The sequence below is a fragment of the Podarcis liolepis genome (genome assembly GCF_965112155.1).
Source record: "Podarcis liolepis genome assembly, chromosome: 7".
Classification (NCBI taxonomy): domain Eukaryota; kingdom Metazoa; phylum Chordata; class Lepidosauria; order Squamata; family Lacertidae; genus Podarcis; species Podarcis liolepis.
The window spans coordinates 44614369-44629739 of NC_139561.1; the positions used below are offsets into that span (position 1 = coordinate 44614369).

A 15371-nucleotide genomic window follows, 5' to 3' on the forward strand; every position below is an offset into this window, starting at 1 on the left:
GCCAGGGGCGCTGCGGGCCGGAACCGAGCCAAGGCGCTGCCGGAGCCGCAGCCAGAGCCTGCCGAGCGGGGGCCGGGCCGGGCTCTGCACGGCCATGAAGCGGGATCGGCGCGGCCGGTTCTTACCCGCGGGCGCGGCGGCCAGGGGCGCTCCAGAACCGCCGCCGCCACCAGCCGAGGCCAAGAGTGTCCGGGCCCGCCGGGGGCGCCCCACCGCCACCTCCCGGGAGCAGGAACAGCAGCCCGAGCCGGAGCCCGAGCAGTGGGCCTCGCCAGCCTCGGAGGCGGCGGCAGCGGGTGAGCGCAGGCGGACAGGGGCACCCCGGCAGCGCGCTCTTCCGGGGACCCGGCGGGCGGCGGCGGGCGGCCCGATCCTCCGCGTGCGCGCTCGGAAGGAAGCCGCGCTTCCCCGCGGGAAGTGCGCCGGGCAGGGATCGGACGGGGCGCGCGCGCTCGGGAGGCGCCTTGGCACCGGGGCTGGACTGGCCAGCGGGTGGCGGCGGAGCTGGGCTAGGCTGGCCCTGCTTCCAGTGCCGGGGCTGGGCCTTAAGATGTGAAAAGCAGTGAACAGAGCGCGTGCAGAATGCCTTTTCCTGTTCGTTGGGTCAGCACATCCGTCGCTGATGTGCGCCAAGCAGGCAGGCAGGCAGGCGCGAGCGCGCAAACAGCCAACGCTCTCCTCTCCCAATCGGTCACGTTTGAAATGCTAACTGCAGGAGCCCGTGCCTTTTGCCACCCGGAGCTCTCCAGTGGGCAGCTTTGGAGTCCAGTCACGTGGGTTTCTTGTAGAGCTTCCATGCACAGCCTAGGTTAGCTGCTCCGCCACCCACAAGGCGCACCCAAAACTTTTCACCATCCCGGGTAGCTGTAGTCGCAAGCATCGTGCAACTGCCGAGATGTAGTTGAGGGGCAGCTGGTTGAGCTGGGCCTCCTTAAATCTCACTGCTTAGGCTGTCCGTGAAGTGGGTATGCCCTGGCCATTGAGCTGACAAAGTACCTAGCAGGGGTGACAGAGGCTCTGGCCTCCCACTTTGAAGCCATCAGTGCCCATCAGAGGCATGGAGAGGTGCCAGTTGGATGAACCAGGAAGAGGACTTGACACGAACCTATGGCCTTCCTCCAGAGGTTGATGGACTTCAGCTCCCAGATTCCTTAGCAGCAAATGGTTGCTCATTCATTTTCATATATTGTTCCTCCCTGTATCATGATTTAGTTGTACGGGGTTCACTCACAATTTTGCAGTCTTAGAACAGGAACTTGCATTTTTTTATATTTATCTTTTGCTGATAATTCTGTGGAAGACTATACATAGTTGATGCTGCTAGATAGACAACGATGGTGTTGCTCCCCAACACCAGGGAATCGAGGAATCAATCAGCTTTTCCCTACCTAGTAGCCACATGCTCTGGTCTCCCCCACCCCCCTTGCAGAGGAGTGCAACCTGAGGCCTTATGGGGAGCTATAAATCATAGATCTGTCCTGTTACATTCTTATACCAGGTGTGATGTAGGGTAATGGTTTCTACAGATGTAATAACCTGGGCACCATCATGTTCCACATTTGCTGAACTGATTTGGCGTGGAGATAGTCCCACACTCACTGACAGTTCATATGCCAACATGTGGGTCGTGGGTTGCAATTGCACCTTCATAACCATAGCAAAAACACATGTGTACGTAATGTACTTGTTGAAACGTTGGACGGTTTTGTGTCGTGTTAATCTGTAACCCTTGTTCTTGGCCTCAGATCAGGTAAATGTACCTGTTTAAATTTTCCATTGCCTTCACTAACCGGGCACAGTCTAGCTGTCTTTTGACTCTAGTTCCCAGCAGTCTCAAGCTGCCAGCATGGCCAGTAGTCAGGGATGATGGGAGTGGTAGTCTAAGCAACATCTGGAGAACTGCAGGCTCCCCTACTTTCCTTATTGTTATTGAGGGAAGGAATTCTGGGCACTGTTGTCTACCCTCCCAGAGTTACAATTCCCAGCAACCCTTAAACTACAATGCCTGGAAAGATGTTTTGAATGTGCTTTGAAAGTATAGTGTGTTTACTATTACATGGGAAAGCTGATTGGTGAATGGATTTTTTTATGTAGCTTAGCAGAGACGGTTCTGGGGAAGTCTAGGCTGAGGGTTTGAGGAGAAAACCTTTGTGCTGCTTGGAGGAGGGCTTTTTGCAGGGATAAAAAGAAATCACAGGTAGCTTGGTACCCTGGAAAATATGCAGAATAGCACCAAAACAGAAAGCTGATGCTTTATGTTTTCTAGGCCTGATTTGCGGCACCTTAGTTTCATTTGTCTGCCTTCTCTACTTTAAAATATTCAGCTCTGCTCTCTCATAGAATTGGTGGCGGGGGAGGGAGGAGTCCCGGATGAGAAAGGGTCCTGGGTGCTAAGCTGGGGCCACCACCCATGATCAAGAGGAGACATGCTATGCCTCTGAGACCACGAGTCGCCTGATTGGCCAGTGCCACAGTAAAGACTGCTGACATCGTCTCTGTGGCTCCTCTAAGTCAGGAAGTGCTGCAGAGGAGCTGTGGGCAGTTTGCAAACCAGGTCCCTGCACAGACAGCAGAACTTGCTTGAAAGCAAACAGGAAAACAAAAGAAATTGGTTCCTGTTTCTCTCACAGTTCTTGGCAAAGCAGGAGCTGGATGGTTCAAAGCAAGGACTGCTCTCTGAGCCGAAGACAAAAAAGGCGAAGGGATGCCAGAAGGTAGGGCTGGAGTGGGGGGCAGTGACAATATGGCCAGGGCTGCCTTTCTTGGTTGCAACAGCAGGGGTGAACACTCAGCTTGATGCTTTACTCCAGCTCAGGTTGCTCCTGTGTTCACTAACACAGTTTATGTTTTCATCCATGAGGACTAGGACCTTGGGTGTGTTTGAAGAAACTCCTAATTTTTAGGATGCTGAGTTATGCATTTGATGCAGAATGCCACGCTTTTACGTGTTGTGATTATGGAAAGTTTTATTGATGGAATCGGAAGACAAATACATTAAATTCAACCCCCCATGCCCCAAAAGGATGTTCCTGGGTGTTTGGCAAGGACCATTTAATAGTGTTTCTCTGGTTGCCACCCACTTATATGCTCTGGGAGTTAGTTCACACAACGGTTGGGCTTGTTTCTCCTCTGTCCTGCCTCCTGCCATCCTGCTCTGCCCAGGAGTCTTTTAAGGGCTGTAGTTCAGTGGCAGGACACCTGCTTTGCATGCAGAAGGCACCTGGTTCAATCCCCAATGCATCTCCAGTCAAGTCTGGGAAAGCTGCCTGCCCGATACCCCAGAGGTCTGCTGCCAGTTACTGTAGATGATACAGAGGTAGGTAGACCAATGGTAGTAGTAATAATAATAATATTGATTCCCCTGCCCATCTGGCTGGGTTTCCTCAGCCACTCTGGGCGACTTACAGCATATCTAAAAACATCAAACATTAAAAACTTCCCTAAACAGGGCTGCCTTCAGATGTCTTCTAAAAGTTTGGTAATTCTTTATCTCCTTGCCATGTGGAGGGAGGACATTCCACAGGGAGGACGCCACTACCGAGAAGGCCCTCTGCCTGCCTTGTACCTTCATTATGCTTCTAAAGGCAATGCTAGTCTCCAAGTGACCTCCTTTCTTTCCTGAAATCCTTGCAGGATTCGGCCGGGGTGTGAGCACCGCTTACTGCCGGCTTTGCCACGGGAAGTTTTCCTCTCGGAGCCTGCGGAACGCCTTTGGAAAGGTTCCTGTGGTGGGGGAGAGCTCCGAGAAGCAGCGGCGCATGGACCAGGTCTTCTTCACGGACTTCCAGCGGCTGGTGGGGGTGGCTGTCCGGCAAGACCCGGCCCTCCCCCAGTTTGTCTGCAAGAAGTGCCACGCCCAGTTTTACAAGTGCCGCAGCATCCTCAAGGCCTTCATCCAGAAGGTGAACCTGTCTCCCACTGGCCACCTCAAGCCACACGGAAAGTAGGTTGAGCGGATTTCTCCACTCGCGGGAGGCTGGGCTGCTTGTGGCTTGTCTCGGTAGCCACCAAGACTTGGCCCCCAAGCAGGGAAACATTTATGAGCTGCATACATAATACTTTGTTAGGCTGCTGATGTCCCACTAATGACTTGCACTTCGTACAGAGGGCTAGGGAAATGCTTTATGGGTTCGTAATGTATGTGGCCTTATTTGCAAGGCCAAAAGTCCAGTTTCCAGCAGCTGGAAATGGCCTGTGCACATTTTTTGTTTGTGAAACTGCCACTATGAAACCAGAGCACGTGCTGCCTGGGTCTGTCCTCCCTAGAAGGCATCTGATTTGCTCTGCCGTCTGTTTTGTGTACAGGGACAACCTTGCCCAACCTCCTCTTCCTGCTGCAAAAGGAGATGCTCCCTCTCTAGGTAAGTAGGATTGTTTTGGCTCCTCTGAAGTTTCTCCTTGGTGTCAGTTGTGGCTGCCCTGTTGCTTCCACAGATTAAGGGCAGTTTCCACTTTGCCTATGCTTATAGCTGATGTGGGGCTCAGTCTCTGGCAATTTCCCTATGACTAGTGGGGACCAGGGTGGACTCTGCACCCTAGGGCCAGCTCCAGCGTCCGCCTGGGAAGGCAGTATTTTTATTTATCTAAAACATCTGTTAGCAGCCCTTCATGAGAAGTCCCAAGGCAGGATACCATCAGTATGAAAGCACAAAGATATCTAAAATAAAAACAGTGCAAAACACCGATCCAAAAATAAAATAACTCAGCATCAGCTACAGGAAGGGAAAACTCATCTTTTGAGTGCCAACGAGCCAGCCATGTGCAATTCTAGCTAGGGCTCCCCAGCTTCTTTTGCCAGATCACAGATTTAGGCAAACTCTTTTTCTCTTTCTTGAATTTTATTTCCAAGATACAAAGACAAAAATGACAAAAAAAATAGACACTGTTGCATCTTGCAATTACTAACCGAAAACAATGTGTGCAACATTCAAGAGGAAGGGTGGAATATGAATAAACAAAGTAAATAATGTTTTTCCTTTTTAAGTGTAGGCAAGCATATTTCTAAGATCTGTTGGGAACATGGACCTTTTCTGTATACTTTAAAATAATATGACAGTTTGTACTTGGTCTCTGATCTATCATCTGAAGAAAGGCTTTGATCAACGTTGCAGTACACACCCCTGATTTGTGTATGAGACAAAGTCACAGCACAGTAAATAATCCCTTCTGCACAAGGAGCCCCACACAACTGTTTGCCACTGTCAGTCTCTCTGCAAACCAAGTATTAGGCAGGATGATACTCAAGTGGGTTTTCCTTCTTCCAAGCTCAGTATAAAGAAGCAGTAGCTCATCATCCCTTGCCTTCAGCAGATGCAAAGATGCATGTATTTAGCATGGCTTTATTGTTTATCTATTACACTTCTTTCCTCCAAGGAGCTGAAGGTGGTGTAATTTCAAGAGGTAACTCTGCCTAACAGAAAGCAATGTGTTCAGGAGGAGGGGTGGACTATAAATTCCATAAATAAAATACAACAACCTTGATTGATTGATTGATTGATTGATTGATTGATTGATTGATTTTGTGTGTGTGTGTGTGTGTGTGTGTTACCACCTAGCACAGGTGCCATAGTCCATGCCAGCCAGTTATTCTGGGGCTTATGGTGTGGGGCAGGGGTTTCAGTGGCATGCCTGGTCTCTGCTACTCTCTGTCTTTCTCCCTGCCAACAGCAGACCTGATCACATCCAGCCCCCAGTGCCTCCACAGCTTAGTGATGTGGACCCACAACCATGCCGAAAGCTGCCAGATTGCTCCGAGCCTGCAAGGCGTCTTGTCCTCAGAGTACTGCGGGATCATCCAGGCCGTGTGGGGCTGCGAAGAGGGTCATGATTATGTCATGAGCACAGATTCAGACTGCAGCACCTTGCTGGTGGACAATGCCCTGTCCGTCAAGTGGGAACTGAACGAGGGCCCTGCCCCGCAACAGACGCACTTGACGGGCAACGGGGTGGGGGCTGACTGTACTGTGGCTGCGGCAGCACCGCCGGAACCCCAGCGTGGCGCCACTCATACGGCAGCCAGCCAGCAACTTGCAAAAAGTGGGACTCCTCCGCCTGCGCTTAGCACAGAAAGCTGGGTGTCGGAGAGCCAGGATTTGCCTTCCTTCCAAGATGCCTCGGAAGCTCCTTTGCAGGAGGAAAGCCTGCCGCAGCCAGACTGCCCTCTGAATGGCAGTCCAGGTAAGTGGCATGCCAAGGATGGATCTCCAGGATGTTGTGGGGGTGCGGGTCACAACTCCACAGAGGTCTTTGCACATTTCTTTGCACAATATACACATATATACACATACACATATACACAATATACACATAAATGGCCTGGGCCCAGTATACCTGAAGGAGCGTCTCCACCCCCATCATTCTGCCCGGACACTGAGGTTCAGCGCTGAGGGCCTTCTGGCGGTTCCCTCACTGTGAGAAGCAAAGCTACAGGGAACCAGGCAGAGGGCCTTCTCAGTAGTGGCGCCTGCCCTGTGGAACGCCCTCTCACCAGATGTTAAAGAGATAAGCAACTACCTGACATTTAGAAGACATCTGAAGGCAGCCCTGTTCAGGGCAGTTTTTAATGTGTGACATTTTAATTATTTTTAATCTTTGTTAGAAGCCACCCAGAATGGCTGGGGAAACGCAGCCAGATGGGCGGGGTACAAATAATAAATTATTATTATTTCTGAGTGTTCAGCTGTTGAAGCCTGTGTGGAAGCAGTGCGTTCACAGAGCTGAGTGCCAGCATTTCTGATTTATAGCTCAGCTGTCTGGGACCAGGCGTGCCCTTTGCATTCTTGTTGCTTTTTAATTTCCGCCCCGTTAACTTGGCTTTCCCTCCAGCCAGTGTGCCCAGACACTCACATCTTCTCATAGTGAAGCAGGCTCTTGCCAAGGTGAGCTCAGGCCCACATCCTTTGGCTGACCACCGCGAGAAGTGGATGCTGGGCTGGGTGGGCCTGACCCGGCAGACAGGCTCTTCTTATGTTCCGTTGGGTTGGGTGCCGCAGGACTGTTGTGCCTTGACGACTGTTGTGCCTTCCTTTGCGCCCTTTGCAACATGCATTATTCTCTGTCTTCTAGGGCCACTGAGTGAGAAGCCGGTTCCCTCTGCAGCCTCGGATGAGCGGGTAAAAGACGAGTTCAGTGACCTTTTTGAGGGGTGAGAGAAGAAGAGCGGGATTCAAATGTCACCTTTGCAAGCATGAACAATGATTGTGGGGCGGGAGTGGATCTCATTCCTCACTGGAGGGTCCAGTCACTGGAGACGGCTTTTTTAGGGGGTGGAGGAAGGGGTCAGGACAGCACAAAGGGCGGTTTTTGTGGCCTTTATTAGAAGCAATGCAGTCCAATAGTAAAAACACAAAATTATTAACTGTAACAACAACTCCTTAATACTACCTTAAGTTTAGTTCAAATTAATTGTTGCAGTTACTATCTCTGTTTATAACCTTTGTTCTTCACAAAGGTTATAAATAATGTTCAAGTATTGGAGGGTTTTTTTATGATACTGGATATATTATTCTCACTGATGGGCCAGAACGTGAACAGATACAAATCCATACTGCCTATGGCAGTGATTCCAAAGGATGTCACTTGGGGCAGTCTTATTACTTTACTTATTTAATAGAATGTATATACCACTTGATGGTTTTGGGGGTTTGTTTTTTTTAAAAAAGCACCTCTAAATGATTTACAAAAATGTAGCTGGCAAAAAAAGTGGGCAGGTAAGATGCCTAGACAGAGAACTGGGGGGAGTCTTAGCAAGTGATCTTGTGGGGGAAGGCTATAGCTCAGTGGTGGAGCCTCTGCCTTGCATTCTGATGGTCCCAGGTTCAATTCTCAGCACCTCCTGGTAGGGCTGGGAATGCCCCCTGCCTAAAACTCTGTAGAGCTGCTGCTGCCAGTCAGTGTATAATACCAACCTGGATGGATCATTGGTCTGACTTGGTGTAAGGCAGCTCCCTGCATTACTTTGGTCTGAAACCTTTTGCAGGCACCAGCTTCAGCTTTTAAGCATGGAATTGATTGGAGCTGGACACTTGCTTTTTAAAAGACTCCAAAGGCTGGGCTTCCAATTATTTGATGCCCAGGAACCCACATGGCAGGGCAGTTTCTCTGCTCGCCTTTTTGTAGCATAGCGGCCTTTACATTGAGTGGTTCTGGGCCACTGTCTGGAGTGTGTTGTTTTCTTGAAGAAGGAAAGCTCACTTTGGGGCAGCCGGACTTGCAGCAGTTTTCTTGAGCTCCCCACCCCCACCCCCGCTGTCAACATAAAGGCCCAATGAGGCTTCACCTGCCTTCTGCTTTAGTGAAAGGGCCTGTTTACTTTCTCAGGTACTCCTTGAGTGACGACGAGAACGACAAGAGAGCGCAGTCTTCAGACGACTACTTTGAGCCTTACCCAGAAAAGAGGTGAGGGCTTTTTCTTGTCCTTTTGCTGCGGCAAAAGACAGGAGTGGTAGCTTCTTTCTCTCGAAGGCATTTTACCTTTTGCAACCTCTTCCACTCTCAGTGGGCAAAGGCCCACATCCATTCTTCGCACATTCTCTCTTTTCTTAGGAGTGAGCAGGTTTCTTTTCAGCCTCCTCACAAATGCGTTCATTTGTTTAGGATTGTATTTTAAGTAGAGCTATGCAAACGCTTTGTCAGTGCAAGGGTTTGTACAATGGAATATTCTCCTGACCCCTAAAAGCCCCTTCAATCTGTTTTAGGGGCTCCCTCAACCCTCCGAGCAGATTTGTGGAGAGCGCAGGGGAAGGATAGGGTGGGAATATTCCATTGTGCAAATCCTTGTGCTGTTGAAACGAGTGATGTGTATCCTTCCCTTTATTTCAACAATTTAGTCTCTATGTAAGGCTTTCAAATGTTTGCGTTTATTAATGGGTGGCCAGCCTGAGAGCCTTGCACTGGCCTAATTTCATGTAGGCATTGGGGAGGGGGGCAGAAATAGGGAGATGCAGCCCTCAACAGGGGTAGGGAGGTCGTTCACCCCTGTTTTATAACCTCAGTTGACATGTAGCAACAGTTCCCTGTTCCTCCTCTGTTAGGGTATCCAACAACAGGAAAGTTGAAAGCAGAGAAGCAAAGGAGCTTGAAGAGCCCAAAATAAGGAAGAAGCCAGGACCCAAACCTGGCTGGAAAAAGAAAATAAAATGTGAAAGGTATCATATACCCAAAGCTTCCAAGGTGTGAGATTCCCACCCCCAAGAATGGACCAACCTACTCACCAGTTACTCTTTCCTCTGCTTTTTTTTAAGGGAAGAGCTGCCCACTATTTACAAGTGTCCTTATCAGGGCTGTACAGCTGTGTACAGAGGTGCAGATGGCATGAAGGTATGTGGATAATTACTAGCTACATTTAACTTTGGAGTCGTCAGACCCTCGGCGGGACTTTACTTTCTGGAACAAGTGTCTCTCTCTCCCTGCCACCACCTTCCCCCAGTTCCTTTGGATGGAAGCGAACCAATCAAAAGCCAGATTGTAATGATTGACAGCCCTGCCTAACGGGAGGGAGTAACCCTAGCTTACAAGAGAAAAACAAGGAGAAAAGCTTATGACTTTAAAAGTGTTTAATCCAGATTTTGCTGCCAGTTTGAGGAAATGGATGCAGCGTCCTCCTTTCTCATTCTGTTCACGTGATCGCTGCCATGGAGTAGCTTTGGCCAACCAGTTGCCCTTAGGACGTTTTGGACTACAATCCCCATCAGCCTCAGCCAGCACATGGACTTGTAGTTCAAAACCTCTGGAGGGCCCCCAGTTAGCCAAGCCTGCCATAGGTGATCAGATTGTCACTGCCCGCAAACCTGCATGGAGTGAAAGGGTGGCTCTGTGTGAAGATCTTGCTCTCTCTTCTTTCATTTAGAAGCACATCAAAGAGCATCATGAGGAGGTCAGAGAAAGGCCCTGCCCGCATCCAGGTTGCAACAAGGTGTTCATGATTGACCGGTACCTTCAGCGCCATGTGAAGCTCATTCATACAGGTATGTTGTGCTTATGAGAGAATGACGGAGGATTTGCATGGAAGAGAAAGAAATGCCCTGGGCAGAATCAGGCATCACACACGGCCCAGGAGAAGAGGCTTTTTCAGTGGTGGCCCCCTATCTGGAATGCTCTCCCCAGGGAGACATGCCTGGCACCATCATTGTAAGACGTTTTTATTTACCCCAGGCTTCTGGTGGTTAAGTTAGCCTCTACTGTGGTGCTCATCTTGTAGTTGGATAGGACAAAAATTGTCCTTCTTCCTGTATTGCTGGAATAAATTTTTAGGAATTTTGAAATGCATATTTATTGTTTTTAATTTGACTGTTAATTAATTTTATCTGTTTTTTATTTTGTTAAGTTAGGTCATTTGCAGGCTGTTCTGTATGAAGCAACTTAAGAAACTAAAAAATAAAAATAATGTTGATATGCATGGATCTGCGGTTAACCTGCCCACAAACTATGCAGACCTCTGTATCATCACAGAGAAAGCACTGGAAAAGTGCTCTAGTTCCTTTTGGGGGAAAACATTGCCATCTTATTCCCCTCCGCCGCTGCCATTCTTCTCATTCATTTCATTTTCATTACTTATTTACTGCTTAATGTAATAAAGTCTCTTTAAGAGGTTCACACAAAATGCAATCATAAACCCCTAAGCAAAGTCTTCCAAGAGTGTCAATGATGGAGACAGTCCCAGTAACATAAGAAGAGGCTGGGTTGCTGGTGTCAGGCCAGAGGGGCATCCCCACCTCGCAGCTCCCACAATGGCCAGCCAGGGGAAGCCTGCATCAGACTTCTTCTCACACATTCTCCAGCTGCTAGTATTGAGGTAGACTGCCTTTGATGCTGGGGTTGGGGGGTTAGTACTGCACTCGCTGTTGATAGCCTTTTCCTCCATGAATTCTCCTAAACCCCTTTTTTTACAGCCACCCAAGTCATTGTGATTTTCAACCCTGTTCCCTTCTCCCATTGCAGAGGTGCGGAACTATATCTGTGACGAATGTGGCCAGACATTCAAGCAACGCAAACACCTCTCTGTTCACCAGATGCGCCACTCAGGAGCAAAGCCTCTCCAGTAAGCACACTTTTCGCCTATGGCCTTTGAGAGATAAGCTTGTGTTGCCTTTAGGGGGCATCTTAAGATTACTCAAAGATGAATTTGAAAACTAGTATGCCCTAACTGGATGCGGGTGGTACTGTGGGTTAAACCACAGAGCCTAGGACTTGCCAATCAGAAGGCTGGCAGTTTGAATCCCCGCGACAGGGTAAGCTCCCGTTGCTCGGTCCCTGCTCCTGCCAACCTAGCAGTTTGAAAGCACGTCAAAGTGCAAGTAGATAAATAGGTACCGCTCCGGCGGGAAGGTAAACAGCGTTTGCGTGCGCTGCTCTGGTTCACCAGAAGTGGCTTAGTCATGCTGGCCACATGAGCTGGAAGCTGTACGCCGGCTCCCTTGGCCAGTAAAGCGAGATGAGTGCTGCAACCCCAGAGTCGTCCACGACTGGACCTAATGGTCAGGGGTCCCTTTACCTTTACTATTCCCTAACTAACAAGGTTGAAGAAAGGTCATCTCCCTTGCAGATGCGCCAAGAATGACACTTCCAAATTAAGATGTGGCACACAAGCACACACACACATTTTGGGTCCTGGGATTGGTTTTTTGGTTCATACGTCCAGTAGTGTGGGAAATGATGATTTTAGGACTGGTTTGGGAAACAGTGCACAGCTTCCAATTGGCTGCAGGAGCTTTCTGCAGCCAGTCGGAAGCCCTGTCGGACATTCAGCTTCCAAAAGAATGTTCACAAACTGGAACACTCGCTTCTGGGTTTGCGGTGTTTGGGAGCCAAAAAGTTCGACTGCTAAGGTGTTCGTCAACCAAGGTACGACTGTACATGTGACTGATCATTTTGCCATAGTGGAGAGCAGCACTCAGATTTCTTTTGGTGGACTGTGGCCTCTCCTGCACTTCAGATTGAAGGAGTGCTGCTGCTGGTGAGATGTTCAAAAACACCTATGCAGGTTAGTGCAACTAACCTGGAGTGATGGAGAAAAATGCCATACAAGTCTGTCTTGTTAAAGCACCAGTCCCTAACAGAGGGCTGACCGGTCTGTAAGAGGAACAAGGTTGCAGTGTCTGACTAGCAAGAGCTAAGCTTCCACTTCTCCTATAGGATATTCCATTCCCACAGAGAGCGAGGACACAGCGCGCACCAGCATCCTGGATTTTTGATCGGGACATCCAAACTAAAATCTGGAAGCATGTTTCCCGCCCCAGCAATAGTGTCAAGTGCAGCTCGGTATTCAGGGTTCTTGGTAGATAAAATACACATGGTTATTGGAAGCATCCTCTCACCTGTCTGAGAGCAGCTGATATATTTCTTCCAAGGCTGAGCTGTGCTGCTGCTGCTCCCCCTCCTTCATGGGGATGAGACCGTGTGGCTGGTCTGAGGTCCGCTTTCTGCTTTCCCCCTGCAGGTGTGAAATCTGTGGCTTCCAGTGCAGGCAGCGAGCATCCCTCAAGTACCACATGACCAAACACAAAGCAGAGACTGAGCTGGAGTTTGCCTGCGACCAATGTGGGAAGCGCTTTGAAAAGGCCCACAACCTCAACGTCCACATGTCCATGGTGCATCCCCTCACCCAGACTCAGGACAAAGCCAAGGCTGCTGAGCTGGAGCAAGAGGCTCTGCCAGAGGCTCTGTCGGAGGCTTCAGAGACTGCGGAGAACCATCCTGTGAAATTGGAACCGAGTGTGCAGCAGGAGCCCACCTGAAAGAGCCCTGGGTGGGAGCCCTGATCCAGCTTTGCATAAAGCAACACTGAGTGGGAGTTTTAAACGTACGTTTTAATGGATCCTCCAAAAAACAGAAAGGGGTGGGGACTCGCTTCTGCTTGCTGGTGAAAAGCTTTCCATTGCTGTGACTATTCTCCGTGTGTGTGTTTGTGTCCAAGACCGTAGCAGTGTCTTACAGAGCCATATCCATCTCGCCAAAGGAAGCAGGCTGTCCTGCCTTCCCTCTGATGTGGCGATTGGTTGAGCTCAGAAAAGGTATCGCACCTGTTATAAAGGTGTGTCGGCCATAGGCACAGGCTCATTTTTAGAGGCTCTCAAGCTGACGGAAAGCCCAGTTTAAGCCCGAGACAACTTGTTTTAAATTAAATTCCAAAGCCAATCTGAAAAAGAAAGACGAACCAGAATATTTGTAACATGGTTTTTATTGTTACAAAGTCATGGTCATGCTTGTAATAAATTATTTACACCGTACTTTGAACAGATTAAGCCTTTGCAGGTCTGTCCACTTTTCCCTATCCGTGCATTTCGTCTGGGTGGGCAGGGAATCACCCCATGCCTGCCTGCCTGGACTTCCGCTGTCAGAAAAGGAGAAGTTCTTCATCAAGCAGATCCCCATCATCACTGGAGTTCACAAGGGCAGCCTTCATCTCTGGGTCCAAGTCTTCACAGAGACTCATCAACTAAGGAGGAAAAGAGTCTGGTGTCAAGCGTTGCTACCTCTCTGAAGCTAAATCCTTGGGCAGACTGTCCGCAGACAGCACGATGACATCATGTTTGTAAAGAAAGGCTGACACTGGTTCAGCCTCGCTGCAGTCAGCCAGCAGCACTCTGAAAAGACAGATCTCTGGCCTGGCCATGTCATTTCTAGGAGTGCACAGGTCACAGTACTTGGTAATCCACCACACCTGTGGACAGCAGGAGCCAAAGGTGTGCAAAGAGTCATGGCACAGCTGCTTCCTGCTTGGAGCACACGGGCGGCAAGGCTAGGAGCAGAGGAAGCTGCCGGATACCAGGTCAGACTGGCTGGCAGTTCTTGGGCAGAAAAGGGCCTTTCTCAGCTCTATTCTTGGGAGTTGCCAAGGATGCAAAGCATGCGCTCTACCACTGAGTTAGGGTTCCTACCCACTACAACTGTTAAGTTTTAAAAGGCACAGTCTTCCTTGCCCTTCTTTTGCCAGTTACACGAGGTTGGAAGCAACCACAGGACTGGAGAATAGGAAATAACTGCTCAAGAGCCTTGGAGGATCCTACTCTGGGGCTTGTGCTTCAGGTATAGAGCCAGACATACAAAGCATTAAGGCCTGGGTTCAATCACAGCATTTCCAGTGAATGGAACCCACAGACAGGCTGGAAAACACCTCCACTTTAAGTAGGCCTTTAGGAGATACAGAGCAAGGGCCAGACTTCGGGTGCAGCCAGACCAATATTGGGCACATTTCAGCTTTTTCTTCCCCTAAAATGGCAAAGTTGAGTTTCTGTCCCCTTCTCCTAGAATAAATGCTGGATATGACCTCTGTACAAAGCCATATCCAAATAAAATAAAATAGGAAGAGCTTTGCAAAGGAAGTGTGCAGTAGAGGGCTGAAAGACTGAGCCAGTCGCCATTGGCTTTGTTGAACTGATTGCTGGATGGATCAACAGGACAATCCACAGTGTTGCCAGCAGCCCTGGATTTCCCAAGTTTTGAGGTAGCAGAAAGACCTTTCACCCACCTGCTGGAGGCTGGAAAAGCTCCCTTGAGGACACTGGGGGACTGCACGTAGCAGGAACTGCCGTGCTCTTCTTATCAGCGCCAGTGACTCCTCCTGGGAAAGACAGGCACCGTTCAAATAATGTTGCAACTAAGCCACAGCTTAAGAGTTGCAGGAACCAGAAGGGATGCAGCTGGCGACTCATCTAATCCAAGGGCAGGGAAGTCAGCCCCAGCTAGCATGGCATGGGATGAGGGGAGTGGAATTCAACCACATCTTGAGGACTACAGAGATCTAGATTAAATATTTGTATTCCACTTTCCCATCAACAGGGTTGAGCTCAAAACAGCTGAGAGATGTTCCCCATCCCTGTTCTAACCTCTGGTTGGTGTAGCTTTTCTCAAATGGATTCTCGCCCATGGGCAGTTTTCGCTGGTACTGAAATGCATCAGCCGTTAGAAACATCTTCCTGGTATCTAAGCTAAATCTGCTTCTACTTTGAACACATTTTCAGAATGGAAACAGTGAATAATACTTCTGTAGACTGATCTTACTCAGACTTTTATTTATTGCATTTATATCCCACCTTTTTTCTCCAAGGGGTGCAAGGTGGTATCGGTGGTTCCCCAACTCATTTAATCCCCACCATAACCCTGTGAAGTAGGTTGGGCTTAGAGGCAGTGACTGGCCCGAGGTCACCCGGTGTGCTTCATGGCAGATTGGGGATTTGAATCCTGGTTTTTCCAGGTTCCAGTCCGACACACTAACCGCTACACCACACTGGTTTTCCTTGAGGTAACTTTGCTTGGAGGTAAAACTATATATACTGCAAGAAGCCAGCAAAGACAGAAATGCAAAGCTGACTGACATGGCTGTTTATCAGAACAGCTGCAGACTCTCTCTCACACACATCCCCCTTTCATCA

General features: G+C 49.3%; 2 protein-coding genes across 9 annotated transcripts in view; one reads left to right on the forward strand and one right to left on the reverse strand.

Moving 5' to 3' along the window:
• The first annotated feature begins 17 nt into the window (after positions 1-17).
• On the forward strand, positions 18-13237 carry ZNF276 (zinc finger protein 276). Of its 5 annotated transcripts, none has more exons than XM_083513645.1 (11): positions 18-296; positions 3634-3943; positions 4306-4361; positions 5671-6177; positions 7066-7144; positions 8320-8397; positions 9033-9146; positions 9243-9318; positions 9848-9965; positions 10939-11038; positions 12437-13237. In XM_083513645.1, the coding sequence occupies exons 1-11, from the start codon at positions 95-97 to the stop codon at positions 12732-12734; spliced, it is 1938 nt and encodes a 645-aa protein (XP_083369771.1). In that variant the 5' UTR covers positions 18-94; the 3' UTR covers positions 12735-13237. The 5 variants fall into 5 exon arrangements, with proteins under 5 accessions (XP_083369771.1, XP_083369770.1, XP_083369772.1 ...); XM_083513644.1 differs by having other exon boundaries at positions 41-296; positions 5668-6177; XM_083513646.1 differs by lacking the exon at positions 18-296 and adding an exon at positions 955-1164 and having other exon boundaries at positions 5668-6177.
• Positions 13160-15371, reverse strand: part of FANCA (FA complementation group A) — a 37032-nt gene continuing 34820 nt past the window's right edge. For all 4 annotated transcript variants that reach the window (XR_014528521.1, XR_014528522.1, XM_083513496.1 and 1 more), the window contains 2 exons: positions 14468-14560; positions 13160-13435 (listed from right to left, as the gene is read on the reverse strand). Coding sequence is in view for 2 of the 4 variants with exons in the window: in XM_083513496.1 (XP_083369622.1) it covers positions 13334-13435; positions 14468-14560 (195 nt within the window). In the remaining 2 variants the exon portion in view is untranslated. The remainder of the gene's footprint in view (positions 13436-14467; positions 14561-15371) is intronic.